The 15,794-nt window shown below is 38.3% G+C and overlaps 2 protein-coding genes across 4 annotated transcripts in view; one reads left to right on the top strand and one right to left on the bottom strand.

Annotated features, from left to right (window-relative positions):
- Positions 1-1,724: 1,724 nt before the first annotated feature.
- Positions 1,725-13,348, top strand: LRP2BP (LRP2 binding protein). Of its 3 annotated transcripts, none has more exons than XM_051789529.1 (8): positions 1,725-2,358; positions 2,715-2,830; positions 4,745-4,858; positions 6,378-6,520; positions 6,598-6,703; positions 7,171-7,394; positions 11,108-11,273; positions 12,938-13,348. In XM_051789529.1, exons 1-8 carry the CDS (start codon positions 2,064-2,066, stop codon positions 13,001-13,003), a joined length of 1,230 nt encoding a protein of 409 aa, XP_051645489.1. In that variant the 5' UTR covers positions 1,725-2,063; the 3' UTR covers positions 13,004-13,348. The 3 variants fall into 3 exon arrangements, with proteins under 3 accessions (XP_051645489.1, XP_051645490.1, XP_051645491.1); XM_051789530.1 differs by having other exon boundaries at positions 2,202-2,389; XM_051789531.1 differs by lacking the exon at positions 1,725-2,358 and adding an exon at positions 2,389-2,465.
- Positions 13,349-14,106: 758 nt separating this feature from the next.
- SNX25 (sorting nexin 25) overlaps positions 14,107-15,794 on the bottom strand; it is a 75,594-nt gene continuing 73,906 nt past the window's right edge. The window contains exon 19 of the mRNA XM_051789527.1: positions 14,107-15,139. Coding sequence (XP_051645487.1) covers positions 15,065-15,139 — 75 coding nt within the window. The 3' untranslated portion in view covers positions 14,107-15,064. The remainder of the gene's footprint in view (positions 15,140-15,794) is intronic.

Here is a 15,794-nt window from a genome sequence, read left to right on the forward strand (position 1 = left end):
TCTGTTTCCTTAGCACTGCAGTATTTTCTTATCTGTCAGATGCCTACGTGTTTCTTATGGAAGTTAACATGATGTAAAAAAAAAAAAAGTAATGTATTAAAAAAATATTATTAATTGCATGGTTTTGATAAACAGAATTAGAGGAAAAGAAGCCTAACAGGCTTCTACCCTTTAGGGCACATATAGTTCTGAAATGAATGCAGAAACATGATGACAATTACCTCTTGTTTTGCCTTTGGAAAAGAAAATATAAATTACTTAAGTAGTGGAACATGAGTGTATACAGCATCACTTTTAAAGGTGCAGAATTCAGGTAGATAGGCGATGTATCAATTCAGCAGAATTATTTCAGTAAGTGACAGATTTTACCTCTCCTTTCATATGGAAAGAAATACACCTGTGTAATTACAAAATGTTGTGGGGTTTTTTTCCCCCTGAACAGCTAGCCAAGAAAATTAGTGAACAAACAAAGAAAATCCCTACACTTCCAACTATGCATTGTTAGGGAATAACATGCCTCTGCACAGATGCCCCAAATCCACAGTAATTTTTTATGCAATTACAAAGACTCTTCTGAAAACACACATATCCAGAATTAGTTTAAGACTAAATAGTCTTGGATTGCCCAAGAAGTTTGGACTTCTTTTTTTTTTAAAGATGTTTCCTCCCCTACATTACCTCAACAATTTAGAGGTTTCAAGCTGCACCCAAGGAATCATATCTTTCCAGCCTAACCACCTACACAAACTTTTTTATCCAGTCAGGCACAACTCTCTTCAAATTGCTGCTATGAATTAGTTCTTGAGCTTCGGGTCACATTTTGCACACTGCATTAGTGCCTACAGAACTCTTCTGCCTCTGAATAACTGGTATGTATGTGTATTGGTTATAAACACAGAAGCAACAATTCTGATCTATTTTGTATAGCCCAATCCAAGTGCCACTTAAGAACAAGGTTTCCTGGCTACAGTTGCTCTGGAAAAAAGCTTGCTAAAAATTCCTCTGCACTTTGTATCTCAAACCACACATCTGGCTCAGGTATCAAGTAAATGAAATTGGAAAAAATGGTTCTAATAAATGTATGTAAGCATTGGATAAACCAAGGTGTACTGGTGAATCTCAAACCCTTCAGCATTACAAGCAGCTGCGCAGCCCAATGTTAATTATTTTTGCTGAAGGGCAGTGTTGCTTTCACAACCTGTTCTTCACTCTGCCTGTTAAATCAAGTAATTTGTTGGTGATTTAAAAGAAAAAGTTTATTTTCCTGTAGGTCTCTTAGGCTGTGTCATATACGTAAAATTAATCAGGATGAATTTTAGGCGTTTTTTGGTACTTAAAGTCAGTTGGGAGTGTTGGAAAACGTGATGTAGAGCCTACAGGTTTAACCACACAAATCAGGAAGCATCACTCTCCTGATTTGACTGCCTCTGTCCCTGTTGCTATAGAAACAGATTGCACTGCCAGAAATGGAAGGATGATAATCATCTGGAAAAAAAGGGGAAAAAAAAAAGATGGGAAAGCAGCTAAAGATTATTTTGAAAGCACTCTTGCAACATTTTGGTATTATTTCCCTTTCTTTAAGAGAGACAGCCAGAAGCGATCAACAGAAGTGAAAGCAACGCCTTACATTTCAGGAGAAATAGCATCAAACAGCATTTTCCCTCAATTATCCTTTTACGTTTTGTAGTATCTATATAGGGAAAACAAAGTACATTACAACAAACAGTTTCTGATCCCTGGAAGTGCTGAAGTCCCGTTTGCTAGACTGAAGTTTCATGTCCTGGTGTCTTTTTCACGAAATTGAATTCAGAGTTTCTGCTCCTTTTGCCTATAGCCCCATTCTGCAGAGCAGTTTGGGCTTCTGCATTTAATTTCGGGCAGGATGGGCAGGAAGAAGGAAAGGTCCGGTGTGTGCCCAAACCGCAGCGTGTCCTGTCACTTATTCCCACAGTTTGGCATTGGACAACGGCCGGAGGTGGAGCAAAGACCAAACGGAAAGTGCCATCGTTACAGTCCCTGCTTTCCTCTTTCTGCCTCAAAGGCCGTGGGACCCCAGCCCGGCCATGGAGCGGTGCCAGGTGCCGCCACAGGCCGGGCTGGGCCGCGGGGAGCCCCGGCTCCGCAGCGGGGGACGCTCCTGCGGCGCGGGGAGCTCGGACCCAGCGAGGGCCGCGGCGGCGCCCCTGAGACACCGTGCCCCGCCCGGGCGGCACCGGGCTCCCCCCGCCCGGCGGGCTCGGCCTCAGCCCCCTTCGGGCGCGGGGCTCCCGGGAGGCTTCGACCGCCGCTGCTGGATGGCGCTGCACAGCGAGCGGCTGCCGCCGGACTGCAGCGCCCAGCCCGCCCCCGGCACGCCAGGTACCGCTCCCAGCCCGCCCCGGGGTACCAGGTACTGCTCCCACTGCTCCCAGCCCGCCCCCGGCATGCCAAGTACTGCTTCACCTTCGCCGCTTCCACCTGTTCAGGTTCGCTTTTAAGCTCTTCCAGGACAAACTTCAAGCTCACAAGTTTGTGAACAGGCTGTATTCACTGAATGCTTCCTTCAGGCTTTTAGTGAACTTTTGCTTTTTATAACACATCCCTCTCTCTCTTCTAATCTTAGTCTTTTAAAGAATGTATTAAAAAGGGGACCCGGCCACTTCAGACCTTAGGTGTGCTCACTGATGCTGTTCCATCGCTTTGGGAACAAAACCAAATGCATGTCTCTTTTTAAGGAGATGAGCACATCTATGCTGCACTGTTTGCAAAACTGAAGAAGTTTCTGGTGAGGAGAGCATCAGATGGAGATCCTCCAGCGCCTTTTCTGGACGGACAACGGTACTATGAACAGGTTGTGCTTTCTTTCTCTTAAGTAAATATTACAAAGTTGGCAATTTTCAATACCATTTCAGTGGGAAAAGAGACATCTTAAAAAAAACCTACAAGAGGTTCCTATGCCTGTTTGTATCCCATTAAAATCCCACCAGGTGTTCCCCCTAAGTTTTTTCTGCACTTTTTCTGCATCTAGTGATGTCTTCCAGTTCCCTCTCAGGTCTCCTTAGGACCAGATGAAAAAGAAGCAGCCTATCCTTACAGTTAACTTTCAAGCCAAGTTGTTTTTTTTGGCCAGCTGACTGGCCAAACACAATGCACTGTGTTTTCAGTTACCAGGGGTACTGATCCCTGACCTAGACACAGCTTTTGATCTTTGTTCCCCACCTAGCCACCAGTTTTGATGAAACTTGTTGAAACATGTTATCTTTGAGATTCCTGTCCACTTCAGCTAAAATTGGTTGTTCATATCTTTAAAAGCAAATGCTCAGGGAACAGTGTAAGACTGGCTGGCAGGTAAACTGAAACCTCAGCTTCTTGTGAAAATTAGAACTTAGTTCAGGAAGATGAAAAAGAATGTAGTACAAGTACTGATTCAGGTATTTTCCAGTGTGACGTGCATGGATTCAGTACTGTTTAGACTGTAGCAGTGGCACAGTGTAAATCAGTCTCAGGGTTTGCAGCAAGAAGAGAATTAACTCACTCAGGGTTTCTGCTTTCTGGGCCCTGTCCTTCATGTTTTCATTAATGAATTACTAGATTTTGGCATGATCAAGACTAACTCCATGGAGCAAAAGACCTGTCTGTTTCTTGACAAGCTGGCTTGGATGTCCATGATATATATATACATCCCTAAATTTATTCTTTGAGCCAGTTTTAATGTTCACATTTTTTTTAATATATGTCTGCAGTGCCTAAAAATGCACGTGCTCATAGTACTGCACTTTTATATGTTAGAAAAAAAACACTGCCTAATCAGAGCCATATGTCTCCTTCTTATAGCACTAAATTCTCAGGAAATGTAAGAATAAGTGTACCTCCAGTACTTCTTTTTCTGATATTCACAACAGCTAGTTGTGAAAAGGAACTGGTTTTTTTTTCCTCACGAGTTCTTTAAAAAAACAAAGCCCACACAGTCATAATGGGGAGGTCCCAAGACAATTAGTGGTTTACACAACAGCTTGGACAGTATTAACAAGGGACGATTTATCATTGTGATGACATTTGACTTACTGTTGAACTATTGTTTGGTTTTAAGCTTTTGCAGTCTGACACTGTTTTATCAAAACATACAGAAAATTTGAAGGAAAAATATAGAGAAGAACATTTTAATTTCAATAGTTTTTACTTAGTATGCATGCAGAAAAATATTTTAGTAAGGACACAAGGCTCAGTTAACTGTTATACTGCAGTTGTTTAACAGTATTTTTAAATATAGTTTCTTCTTAATGCAGAAGCAAATACTCCCTAAGATTCTGGCTTAGAAATGAAAGTATCTCTGCTGCTGCAGTTGATGCCTTCGTAAGAAATGTCGGGCAGACAGATGGGTCCATAAAAGTCTTAGACATCTGAGTTTATTAGTCTTTGTGAAACCAACCCTTAGTTGAGATGTAAAAGCAGACCTAAGTTAAAGGATGTCAGATAGACAGGGCAGGGACTCTGAATTAGATTTTATCTCCTTAAACTAAAAAGATGGTGTTTTGGAAGAGGGCAGGAAAGTTTTTCAGAATGTCTTTTGGTTATCCAACTTTCTTGTGGCTGTTGACTTACTCTGTTTCTGTTTTCTGCCAGTTCTATGGTTCAATTTTTTTGGTTTTTGTTCATGAGAGAAATGCTATAGGTTTAAAAATTGTAAGGCTGTATATATTGGAGAGTTAAGCTGCTGTATTAGTCTTCATTCTGTGTAGTTCGTTGTTTGATTTGTCTTTCCCAGGGGTTGTATGAAGAAGCATTAACGCAATTTAAAAAAATTGAGGATACAGATTTTCAAGCCATGTTTCAGCTTGGTGTAATGTATTATGATGGACTAGGCACTGAAAAAGACCCTGTGAGTAACCTAGCTGCACACTTTTTGCTTTTCTTCTACTATTAGCTGATAATTACTAAGAGCTTCTTTGTAAGCATGATTGTTTAGTTTAAAATAAACAGCTTTTTGATTTAGAATTAGTTTCATAAAGTATAGATGTTTACAGAGCATCGTTTAAGAGAGAGGGTTCTGGGTTGAGGAAGTTCTCAAAAATGGCTATAATAAAATAGATGTATCTGAAAAATATGGTAATTTGTATTTTAAAATGTAACTTCTAAGGGCTTGATTGTACATTGTGTGGAAGCTACATTTAAGGATTGCTATTAATTTGTTACTTTTTAATAAGCAGTTCATATAAATGAAAATAAAGTGCGCAAAAATGGAAATCAAACAATTATATTTCAAAACATAAAACATCTGTTCCACAAAGACTTTTTTAAAGTACTTTCTATTCTTTTAGCGCAGATGCTAAAGATGATTGTGCTTCTGTCAGTGGTTGACAGTAATATTTTTAAATTAAACAAATGAAAAACTACATTTGCAAGAAGTTGAGGAATTCAAACTGAATAATTATATTACAAAAAAGGAAGACAAAGGAATGATTTGCCATCAAGAGTTAATTTATCAGTAAAGATGATCTTAAAGAGTGGCATGAGGAAAGAATACAAGCAGGATGAAAGAAAGGGTAAATTACAAGGAGGCAAAAAAAAAATTAACCAAACAGTATATTAACAAATGGGACTCTTGCCTGGTGCTTACAGGATTGTCAGCAGAACGGAAAATATTCTGCTGGGGTTTAGAGGTGGTTCATTTGTTCTGTATGCCTGCATGATTACCACATGTATTTACTTGCAAATAAACATTTTAGCAGAGTTTCTTCCTTTTTTGTGTATTACAATATGGAAGTTGAATAACTGAGAAACCTTTTATAAAGCACTGTTTCTAGTATATTTAAACAGGGTGTCCATGCTAAATCCTAGCAGTGTAAATCTTGATTAGAAAATACTTTTGAGGTGCAGTTGCTCATATGCAATGTTCTCCATTTGTTTATTTAACGTTATCAGGTTTTCTCCTTTATGAATCTAAGGTCCCCCCTTTTAAATGAAGGGACTTGAAAGTGTACTACGTATCACTTTACCTTCTGTTAAGACTGTTTTATGATTTCAGATACATTATGCAATATGAAAAAGTTCACAGAATTCTGAAATTGGAAGTGTTGCAAGTTTAGGATGCAACATGCATTTATGTAAGCAAAATAACATTTTTTAGAAAAATTTTATCAGTGAAGAAGAGTAATATAATACCAGATGAATATTTATGAAGAAATGTTTCACATTAAAAATATGTTGGGGTCAAAGATCTAGGGGCTATTAACTAAAGATCAGTTCCGCTTTGGTATGAACTATTTTCCTACCAGTATGCCTCAGCCTTTCTTCAGAGTGGAAAAATTACCTTTCTTGCAGAAGTTAGTGTGTTCTCAGATTCTTTATTTCATCCTCTTCACAGTCTGAACATAATAACTTCAATGGCTCAATTTTAGGAAAGGGCAGTGGAATACATGAATAAAATACTCAACTCTGATTCTCCAAAAGCAAGACACCTGAAGGTTGCAGCTGCATACAATCTTGGCAGGGCGTATTATGAAGGATGTGGTGTTAAGCGTTCAACCGAAGAGGCTGAAAGGTAAGGGCAGTCAGTGATTTTCCTGACAAATTATAAGCTTCTGTGTTACTTAAACTTTGTTGTCCCCATTTTCTTAGGTTGTGGCTTATTGCTGCAGACAATGGAAATCCAAAAGCAAGTGTAAAGGCCCAGAGTACTTTAGGAATGCTTTATTCTATGCCAGTTCTAAAAGATCTGAAGGAGGTAAAGTCCACTTGTACCTTTTGAAATGAAAATGAGTCCAAATTAATTTTTAATTTTATGGAAATATTACAGTGATATATTTGATGCTGAAAGATGTATTTTAAGTAGTTAAGCAACATTTAGCATTATCCATTTAAGCCAGTATGAACAGATGGCCAGAATCCCTCATTTTGACTCACTTGACGCTGCTAGCCAAGATTTATTTATATTTTTTTTTAGTGAGAGTATCAGGAAGAATGATAGAATGGATTAAAGTTTTGTCACCTTTGGTAACCTTCAGAAATCAAGCAGGTGTCACTGACTGACAGCTCTGACAGTAAATGGAGCAGGTTTAAAAGCCTTACAAGGATTCTGCTTTCTTTTATGTATAAGCACTTCTTACAGTTTGGTATAAAAGATTTTATGGAAACAGTATACAAGGAAAGCAGCTAAAGTGAATATATACTGCAACTTTGTGTCTCATTTAGGCCTTTTTCTGGCATTCAGAAGCATGTGACAATGGAAATCTGGAATCACAGGGAGCACTTGGCATTATGTATCTCTATGGACAAGGTATACGTCAAAACACTAAAGCTGCTTTGAAGTGCTTGAGAGAAGCAGCAGAACGTGGAAACATCTATGCTCAAGGCCATCTTGTAGAATATTATTACACTAAAAAATTTTACTCAAAAGCTGCTGACCTAGCCAAAAGGTGAAGTTAATTTTGTTTTATTTTTCATTATGGTTCATGCAAGACCACATAATCCAGATTAAAATTATTAATAAATTAATGCTCTTGTCTTTCAAACTCAAGAAATCTTTGAGATAATGAATTGCAAAACCTCACCTTTAAAGATGGAATAGCCAATCACAAAATGAATACTATAAGGTTCTCAATTACTCAGTATGGTTAAATTTTTCTTTCTGATCCTGTAAAGCAAAATAGCCTTGAACTAGAATCCAAAGTAGATGTCCACACGCAAGCCTGCCTTTCTTGTCTCTTCAGTCCACGATCTCCTCTAGGTTCCTGCCTTCACCATTCCCTTTAAACACCTACAATCATAGAATCTTCAGGTTGGAAGGGACCTCACAGATCACCTGGTCCAACATTTCTTGGCAAAAGCACGGTCTAGACAAGATGTCCCAGTGCCCTGTTCAGCTGAATCTTAAAAGTGTCCAATGTTGGGGAATCCTACCACTTCCCTTTACCTGCTTTTCCATTTCTGCTATGCTCTCTCTTGGTTTTGAGCAGGCTCAGAAGCTCACAGTTAAGCCAAGGGGGTCTCTTGTCCCACATACTTTCCTTACCCTTAAAGGGAATGAATGTTTTTTGTTCTTCCAGGAGAGCATTCTTGAAAACCTTGTCTTAGTACTAACTCTCAGTGAGCTCAGCAGGATCCCAGATCCACAATATTGTCATCACTGCAGCCAAAGCTATCACTAACTGAGATATTACAAAGCAGATTTTCTTGGTTTGTGAGGAACAAATCCAGTAATGCCTCATTCCTAGCTGGTGCATCTGACATTCATACAAGGAAGCAGTCCTCTACTGCTCCATGCCAGGAGCTGGATGGATGTTTTGGGAGTTGCTGTATTCTTCCATCTAATGTCTGGGTAGTTAAAGTCACCCATAAGAACCAGGTTCTGTTACCCAAAACTTATTAAGTGACCCAAATATTGCCTTGTTGGTCTCATTGTGTTGGTTTGGAGGTTGGTAGCAGATGCCTGATGCAAGATGCCTCTTGGAAATGACCCCTCTGATCTTGACCCAGAAACATTTGATAAGGCTTCTAAAATTGTCATACTTGACTTCTATACATTCAAGTTCTCCTTAACACAGAGCATGATTCCTCCTCCTCCTCTTCTTCCCTTCCTGTCTTTACAAAGCAGCTTAGAGCCATCCTTCATGATGCTCCTGCCAGTGAGTTGTTCCACTATGTTTCAGTTATTCCTGATTGCATAGCTTTCTGACTGGGTGCAGAGCTCCAGTTCCTCCTGTTTGTTCCCCAGGCTGTGTGCACTGTATACATACACTTGAGGTGGTTGGTCTTCTGGTTCACATCTTAGCAGTCAACTAAAGAATATTTGTTGCTGCTCTGGTTGGCTTGATTTATTCCCCATTTGGTTGCAATGGCACAAGTGCTACCACCTTGAGTCCAAAGTGCCCCCAAGTCCTTCTCTTTAAAGCACGCCTCACCAGGTTAGCTAAAGATTCCATTGCCTGTTTAGCCAAGCAGATCCCATCCCTCCTTAACGGGCTGTAGTCAAAGAATGCCCTGTTGTCATAAAATTCAAAAGAGTCATGACAGGACCAGCCAGAAAGCCAGAAGTTTATTTGTATTATATGTCTGGTTTTGGCCGCATCCTTCAACCTAACTGGTGAAATGGAAGAAAAGGTAATCTGGCACAAATACTTTTTGTGTACACCTCCAGGCCTTTGTAGTTTTCCTTGATTCTGTGGTGTCACTTGCGCTCGCATGAGAGAGTAGCAAAGGGTCTGTGGCACCCTCTTGAAAGCTGTGGCACCCTCCCAGCAACATCTTGGACCTCAGCTCCTGGACTGCATACTGTACAGGCGCTTTTAAGCCTGTACCACAAAACAGGCATCTGCAGGCAAATGGTTTCTGGTGATTATCTTCTTGCCTAAAGGTACTGGTCTGAGCCCCAGTTAGGCAGCACTGACTGGCCTTTTCACAGGCAGTCACTGTGGGACTCACTGCTCTACCTACACACTCCGCAGTGGCTTGTGTATTGAAGAAATAGCGGCTTTTGTGATAGGCTGCAGTATTTAAAATAGTCTGTATCATGTTTCTGTATCTTGAACTAGTCAGGGAGAACAAGAGCAATGTTGGTGCCAGTTCTACAGCTGATAAACAGCACATTTCTGTGACAAACCTCCAGAGCTCAGTGTATAAATTCAATCTGTCAATCAGATTATTGATTTGATGGAAATAAGCTGCAGATAGACAGACTACTTGCACAAGCTGCACACAATAGCATTCACGCCTCTTGGAGTATGTTTATGAAACTGCTGCTGCCTGGCAATAAACAAATAACAACTTACCATCTTAAAGAAGCTGCACCCTGTATATGCCACCACATATACAGCTCTGGTAATTCATAAGTTCAGCTATGAATGCTGTTTGCTATACTCTTTGCTGGAAGGGATTGTTTCTCTCTGAATTGCTGCTTTTCTTTCTTTTGCACTGTAAGTAGACTGATAGCTATTCAGTCTAGTCTAGCCTGTCTCGCTTGGAATGAATCCCCTCCAGTCGATGCTGCACGGTAGATTATTCAGACAACTAAACTGTGCATTTCATCAGCTGCAATTGTGATTGCACAAAATAGCAATGAAATCCCACAGTACAGTCAGAAGTGACAATTTCTGAACCAAAAGATACTGCCACCATTAGAATTGCAGTTGGCCTTGAGGCAAAAATCTCAGCAGTTCAACCAGTAGTATCAAGTACCAATACCTTTTCTGCTAAAATTTGTCCTTCTATGTTCATACCAACTACATAGTTTGTTACATTATGTACAAGCATACAAACATGTTATTATGTACAGTATAACCTTGCCTAATATTTGAAGTCTGGATTAGCTACTGATACTTCACTTCAAATAATTTTCGTTATCCCATATGGTTCTACTTACCCATTTCTGCGGTATGTTCTTGAAGTCAGCTGTGATGAAAAGTGTCTTTGCCTAATTTGAGTGATATTGTTATCTGCATCAGCATCCTGTGGTGTATCTTTTGGAAAGGAAGTAAAAATGCTATGCATCAGGAAAGATGAGATAATTGGTTACTGTTGTCATATTTGAATGTTCTGGCTACTAAGAACAGTTGTGTTACTGTATTTGTTAATAGGACCAAATTAGGTGGGAGAATGTTGCTCTCAACACATTCAAGTGATTTAGCAGGCACTGGCTTGAAGAGGGCTAATTGGGAACAATATCCTAGTAAGGACTTGGAATTTTAGAATCGTCGAATCATGGAATGATTTGGGTTGACCCTTTATAGATCATCTGGTGGCAGTCTCCTTGCTGTGGGCAGGGACATCTTCTACCAGATGAGGTTGCTGAATTACAACTGCCTTTCTTCCACATATGATTTCCATGAAATAATTTAATAGGAACAATTAGTGTAAAATATGTTGCCTTTTATAACCAGTATGACTATAATGAATGTGACTTCAAAAGTTATATATTTGTTTGCTATTTAATATCACCATATTCAAATAAGACTAACTTTAAATCAAATACCGAATAGAAAAATCCTCATAAGAGGCCAAATACATGTAAATTGCAGCTTACTTTGGATAATACCAGAAATGGAAAGGAGGCATTGTCAAGGTTATATATGGTCAACTTTAATTATAGCTTGAACTAGCATTATCTAACCTAATGCTCTAAATTCCACAATAGGACCACAGAAAACAATGACATCGATATGCTAGCCAAGAAAGCTGATTGCCATCCAACATATGTAGCCAAGGGGGTTGCTATGGCTGCTTTCTACTTGGCTAGATGCCTCCAGCTTGGCCGAGGCATAAAGCAAGATCAAGAAGCTGCTAAAAAATACTATTCTAAGGTAAGTTGAGAAAGTCTTACAGACTAATTTATATCTCATGAAACTGAGTGATACCATGGATTTGAGTCTTTCAACTTGCTGTTCTGTTAAAAACCCCAGCATTGTTTGTATTAAAAAAAATCTGTGCAAGAAAAGGTATAGTGATAAAGTATATTGAAAACTACTAAAAATTGTCTTGAAAGGATGCTATCTGGCCACTTGCTTAAGCAAACAAAGCATTCTACAAAACCAACAAAAAAAATCCATGGTAATCACCACAGCAAAGAGCTTGGTAACTTGAAAGATAAATTAGCTATAAAAATTTGAATAATTCTATCCCAAATCAATTTGCTTTCTGTCATTCTCTAAAACTGAAACATCATTACTTTTCCTCTACTTTAGATTCTCTAACAATTATAACCTTCATTAACAATACTTAAATTTGCCATAACTGGTTCTCATGCTTATTTTTCTAATTACATTTTTAGCAATAACTGAGGATCTACTGCTTTCCCTGTTCCCTATACTCAGGGAAAAAAACAGTCACATTTTTTCAACGTTTAATCTTGGAGTAAGATTTATTGCTTGAGGAAAAATATCAGTAATTGCCTCCAGAAGATGAATCTGCTAAGTAATATCTGTGATGCCTAAAGGTACATCAAGGCTAGGTGATTATATCAACTGAAGGGAGCATAGAAAGTTTCCATCTGTGCTTTAGAGAGACTATGATTTCTGTGCATGTAGTGACCATTTGTTTCTGCAAGTAGAATACTTTGATTTCCAGCTTGATGCAATCTAAGCAAATGGAGAGTTATGTAAATGATAAATTATCAAATAATTTTTGTGGCTCCTGACTCAGGGAAGCCACTGGTATGAGGGTCTTAGCAAGGCAGGTGATCTTCTGAATACAGCCATTTTAAACATTTTTGTTCTTCTGCTGCGAAAAGTGTTATAGGATAAGGAAAGGAATCTAAGCTGAGGTGTTATGAACACTGTAGCATTATTCCTAGCTACATTTTAAGGCATCGAAGAGGTCCATCAGGATTAAATTGCTGCATGGCTTTGTGGGAGCCATTGTCTCCTTAAGTCTAGCAAAACCACCACTACTGAAAGAAGATTACAACTTTTACTCATTATTCACTAGCTGTACATCTGATACTGATCTATGAATGTCACTACCTTCTCAGTATAAAAAGAGATACTTCCTATTGACTGGTGCCATGCATCTCTAAATCAACAGTAAAAGAAAAGGAACATATAAACAAGGAAGCTCCCTGAAACAGTAACTTTAGAACAAGTTAAGAGTTGTAGGGGTGTCCAGTTTCTTTTTGCCTGGAAAATTCTCATGTTAACTGTACAATTACACCTACTTAAAGTTAAAATCTTTTTTTTTTTTAAATTAACTTCCCTGCTGTAGTTTTGGCATACCTTTCATAGACTCAGTCAGTTTTGAAAGAGGTGAGAAACAGAAGATGGGCTCCTCCTAAGGGTACTGAAATAGAGGATGGAAGTGAATGAAACTGATCCAGTCTGTAAGCAGATTTATATTTTTGACTGAAGCCAGCACAGGCCATGCCAACAGAATTTAAAAAAATAAACCCAAGATTAACACTATAGTCAAGTATGCTAATTTTAAATTTTATTGTAGCTATAAACCAGAACACTTGTATTCTTTGTTTTCAAAGGCATGCCACCTGGATCCTGCTGTTGCCTCTGACCTTGAAGTGGCAGCTAATCTTGGGAGAATTTAGCACTTCCTTTAACTATGACTGGTATATAAATGTATTTCCTACAGTAAATCATCATTCATCTCCAGCAATTACAGACTGTGCCTTACTTACTGCTTGTTTTCAACTTTCTCTAAATTCTTATTTAAAGCAATTTCCTGATTCATTTTATCTAAAATAAAGAAAAAAGCTCACTCTTTCTTTAGCTGAGATGAAGGCAAGGCAGACTTTTTAAAATAGTATCAAAGACTTAAAGTTTTATTAAGGACATTTATCTGGGAACAGATATATTTTCTTTATGTCATACTGCTATATAGCACATGAATCAAGCCAAAACCAAATAAAAATAGTTTTTTTCCTTTCTGCATATGTAGTGTTTCTTTTAATATTCTGAAAAATTTCAACCCAAACTTGTCTAGTTTTCACATACAGTCCATTCCCAGGCTACGGCCATTTTTAAACCTTATCTTTGTTAGCAGTATGTATACTTTCTTTCACATGCTTTCTAATGCATTTAGATCTACTTAAGTGTCTTTACACATTTTACTCTTGGATTGCAGAGATTTGAAGTTGGAAACTGGCCTGTAAGACACTAAGCTTTACAGTTCAAGCCATGCCAGCTTGTAAAACTAGAAAATACTACTTACAGAATTATGGGAAAAAACCTCCAAACATGAGTAAGGAAATATTCAATATACATTCTCAGCATGAAGCCTGTTTTCCTTAATCCTTCATATTGCATTTACATTGCCTCTGTTTGTGTTAGAAATTGTTGAAAACCTTTTGGCTAGGAGTATGTCTGAGCAATGTCATGCTCAGTCTTTTATCGAAAGATACGTTGATTAACCACTAGTAAAACTTAATTGCTATGGTAAGCTTGCACATTTCTAAATACCCACTTAAGTATAAAACTTTTTAAGTGCCAAATTTGGCTTGCTTCTTAGGACTGTGCCATGACCTGAAAACTTTCCTGAATCTGTTGGAACAGAAAGCTAGATGTTACTAAATTGTTGATTAAATATAGAATACAGATAGCATGTACCTTACAATACAGCCAATTTTAACTGCAAGTAGTTTTTCTAAGAGCACAACTGTACTGAATTGAAAAGACAGTAATGAGTGTCACCTTGGGATTTCTGATGATGTTTAATTATTTAGATGTGCATTAAGACCATATTTACATATTTTTACATAAATTAAAAAAATAACCAAAAGCAAAAAACCACTGAAGACAGTTTCCTTTTCTGGTATAAAATAAGGGAAATATCTGAAGGTTGTTTGAAAGTGGGGTATTTGAATAAAAGAGCCCTGAGTAATATCAGGGAAGTTATTAGAATGGTTTAATTAAATGTCTGCTTGATCATTCATAGAAGCAATTCATAAGCAGTGATCTCTGAACTAACATTTAACACAGGCATTCTGTTAGGACATACCAGTTTACAATACATAATTTTGACACAGACTTCAAAGCAATGTAGATATTTCTTATGAAACTAGTGCTGTCAAACTCATTCATTAGTTGTCAGTACAGCCTCACTATCAAATACTGCAATCCAGTTGTGATATTTATTGCTTACAAATGCTTCAAACTACAGGAAATCTTTGGTAAAAACAAAATTGATAAAATTTTCACAATAGCTTTACATGTAGTATTGCACAACAAGGCTTTTTCAATACACAAGAAAAAAAAGAGGAATGCTCAGATCCTCAGTGAGGAGATTAGAACTGTACAACATTCATTAGTTTTCCACTATAAGCAAAATTTCTTTTCATAAATGTTTAAAATATTTTCTGGTTTCTTTCAGCATATATGAACATTTATTTTTCAATCTATATTTGAAACAGAAGAGTAGTCAAATAGAACAATTTAAATAAAAATTGGCAGCTATACAGCATTGTTTTGTCTACCCTACTACAGCATCAGATCTTTTCAAGTCTGTTTACTTCACAAAAAAACTCAAGAGGAAAGAAAAATGCTAAAAATAATCATAGTCCTCAGCCCTCTATGGAAAAGAGGAAAATAAGTTTCATGTCTATTATCGAACATAGACATTTCTCTAGTGGTCCAGTTGTGCAGATTCAAACCTAAGTGGCATTAAGCTGCTCTAAATGAGCTCTCAGCTCAGGACACAGCTCAGTTAGCAGCAGTTCCAGCAAAACCTGAAAAAGAGAAACAAGTTAAGATGATGCAGGTGTCAACCAAATGAGAATTTGTGCTTCCCTTCTGTCATGTTTAGAGCGTCACAGATAACAGAAGCATGTACATTTGATTCTATTCATCATTCATGCAACTACTTTCCTTTCATCCTGAAGTTAGCACGTGCCCTACAGAAAACATGGGAAATGTCTTAAGGCTGAAAGGAGGCAAGTGCAAAGGGCAGCTGCTTTCAGATGGGGATTTCCCACCCAGTATAAACTGTCCCTGTTCTGCCAAAGTCTCTGCAGCATGATAAGCAAGCACCAGAGCCTGCATCTCATGCATCTCCTGAACAGGCTGCATCCTCTCCAGTGCTAAGGCTGCACTGTGTGAGGGTCTAGTGCCCAAAATGAGCCAGAAGAGACTGACTGAGCATGAAGGCATTATACTTAGATCCAGCTGCATGCTCCAACATAGTCCCACTAATGGTTGAGGAGTGGGACTTTTGGAGTCCTGTCATGTCCTAACTACAAGCCAGTCCTGGAGCCCTCCTTCCCTAGGATTCTCCAAGATATATTTATTTTTCTAAGCTGTATGAAGAAATTAGTTTGCACCTTATGAAGTCAGGAAAGTTGGATCTCTTTTAGATAAAAGCAATGCTACTGTTAAACAGCCTTT

Source organism: Manacus candei, unplaced genomic scaffold (genome assembly GCF_025592945.1).
Source record: "Manacus candei isolate 608988 ecotype Guabito, Panama unplaced genomic scaffold, ASM2559294v1 h1tg000028l, whole genome shotgun sequence".
Taxonomy (NCBI): Eukaryota; Metazoa; Chordata; class Aves; order Passeriformes; family Pipridae; genus Manacus; species Manacus candei.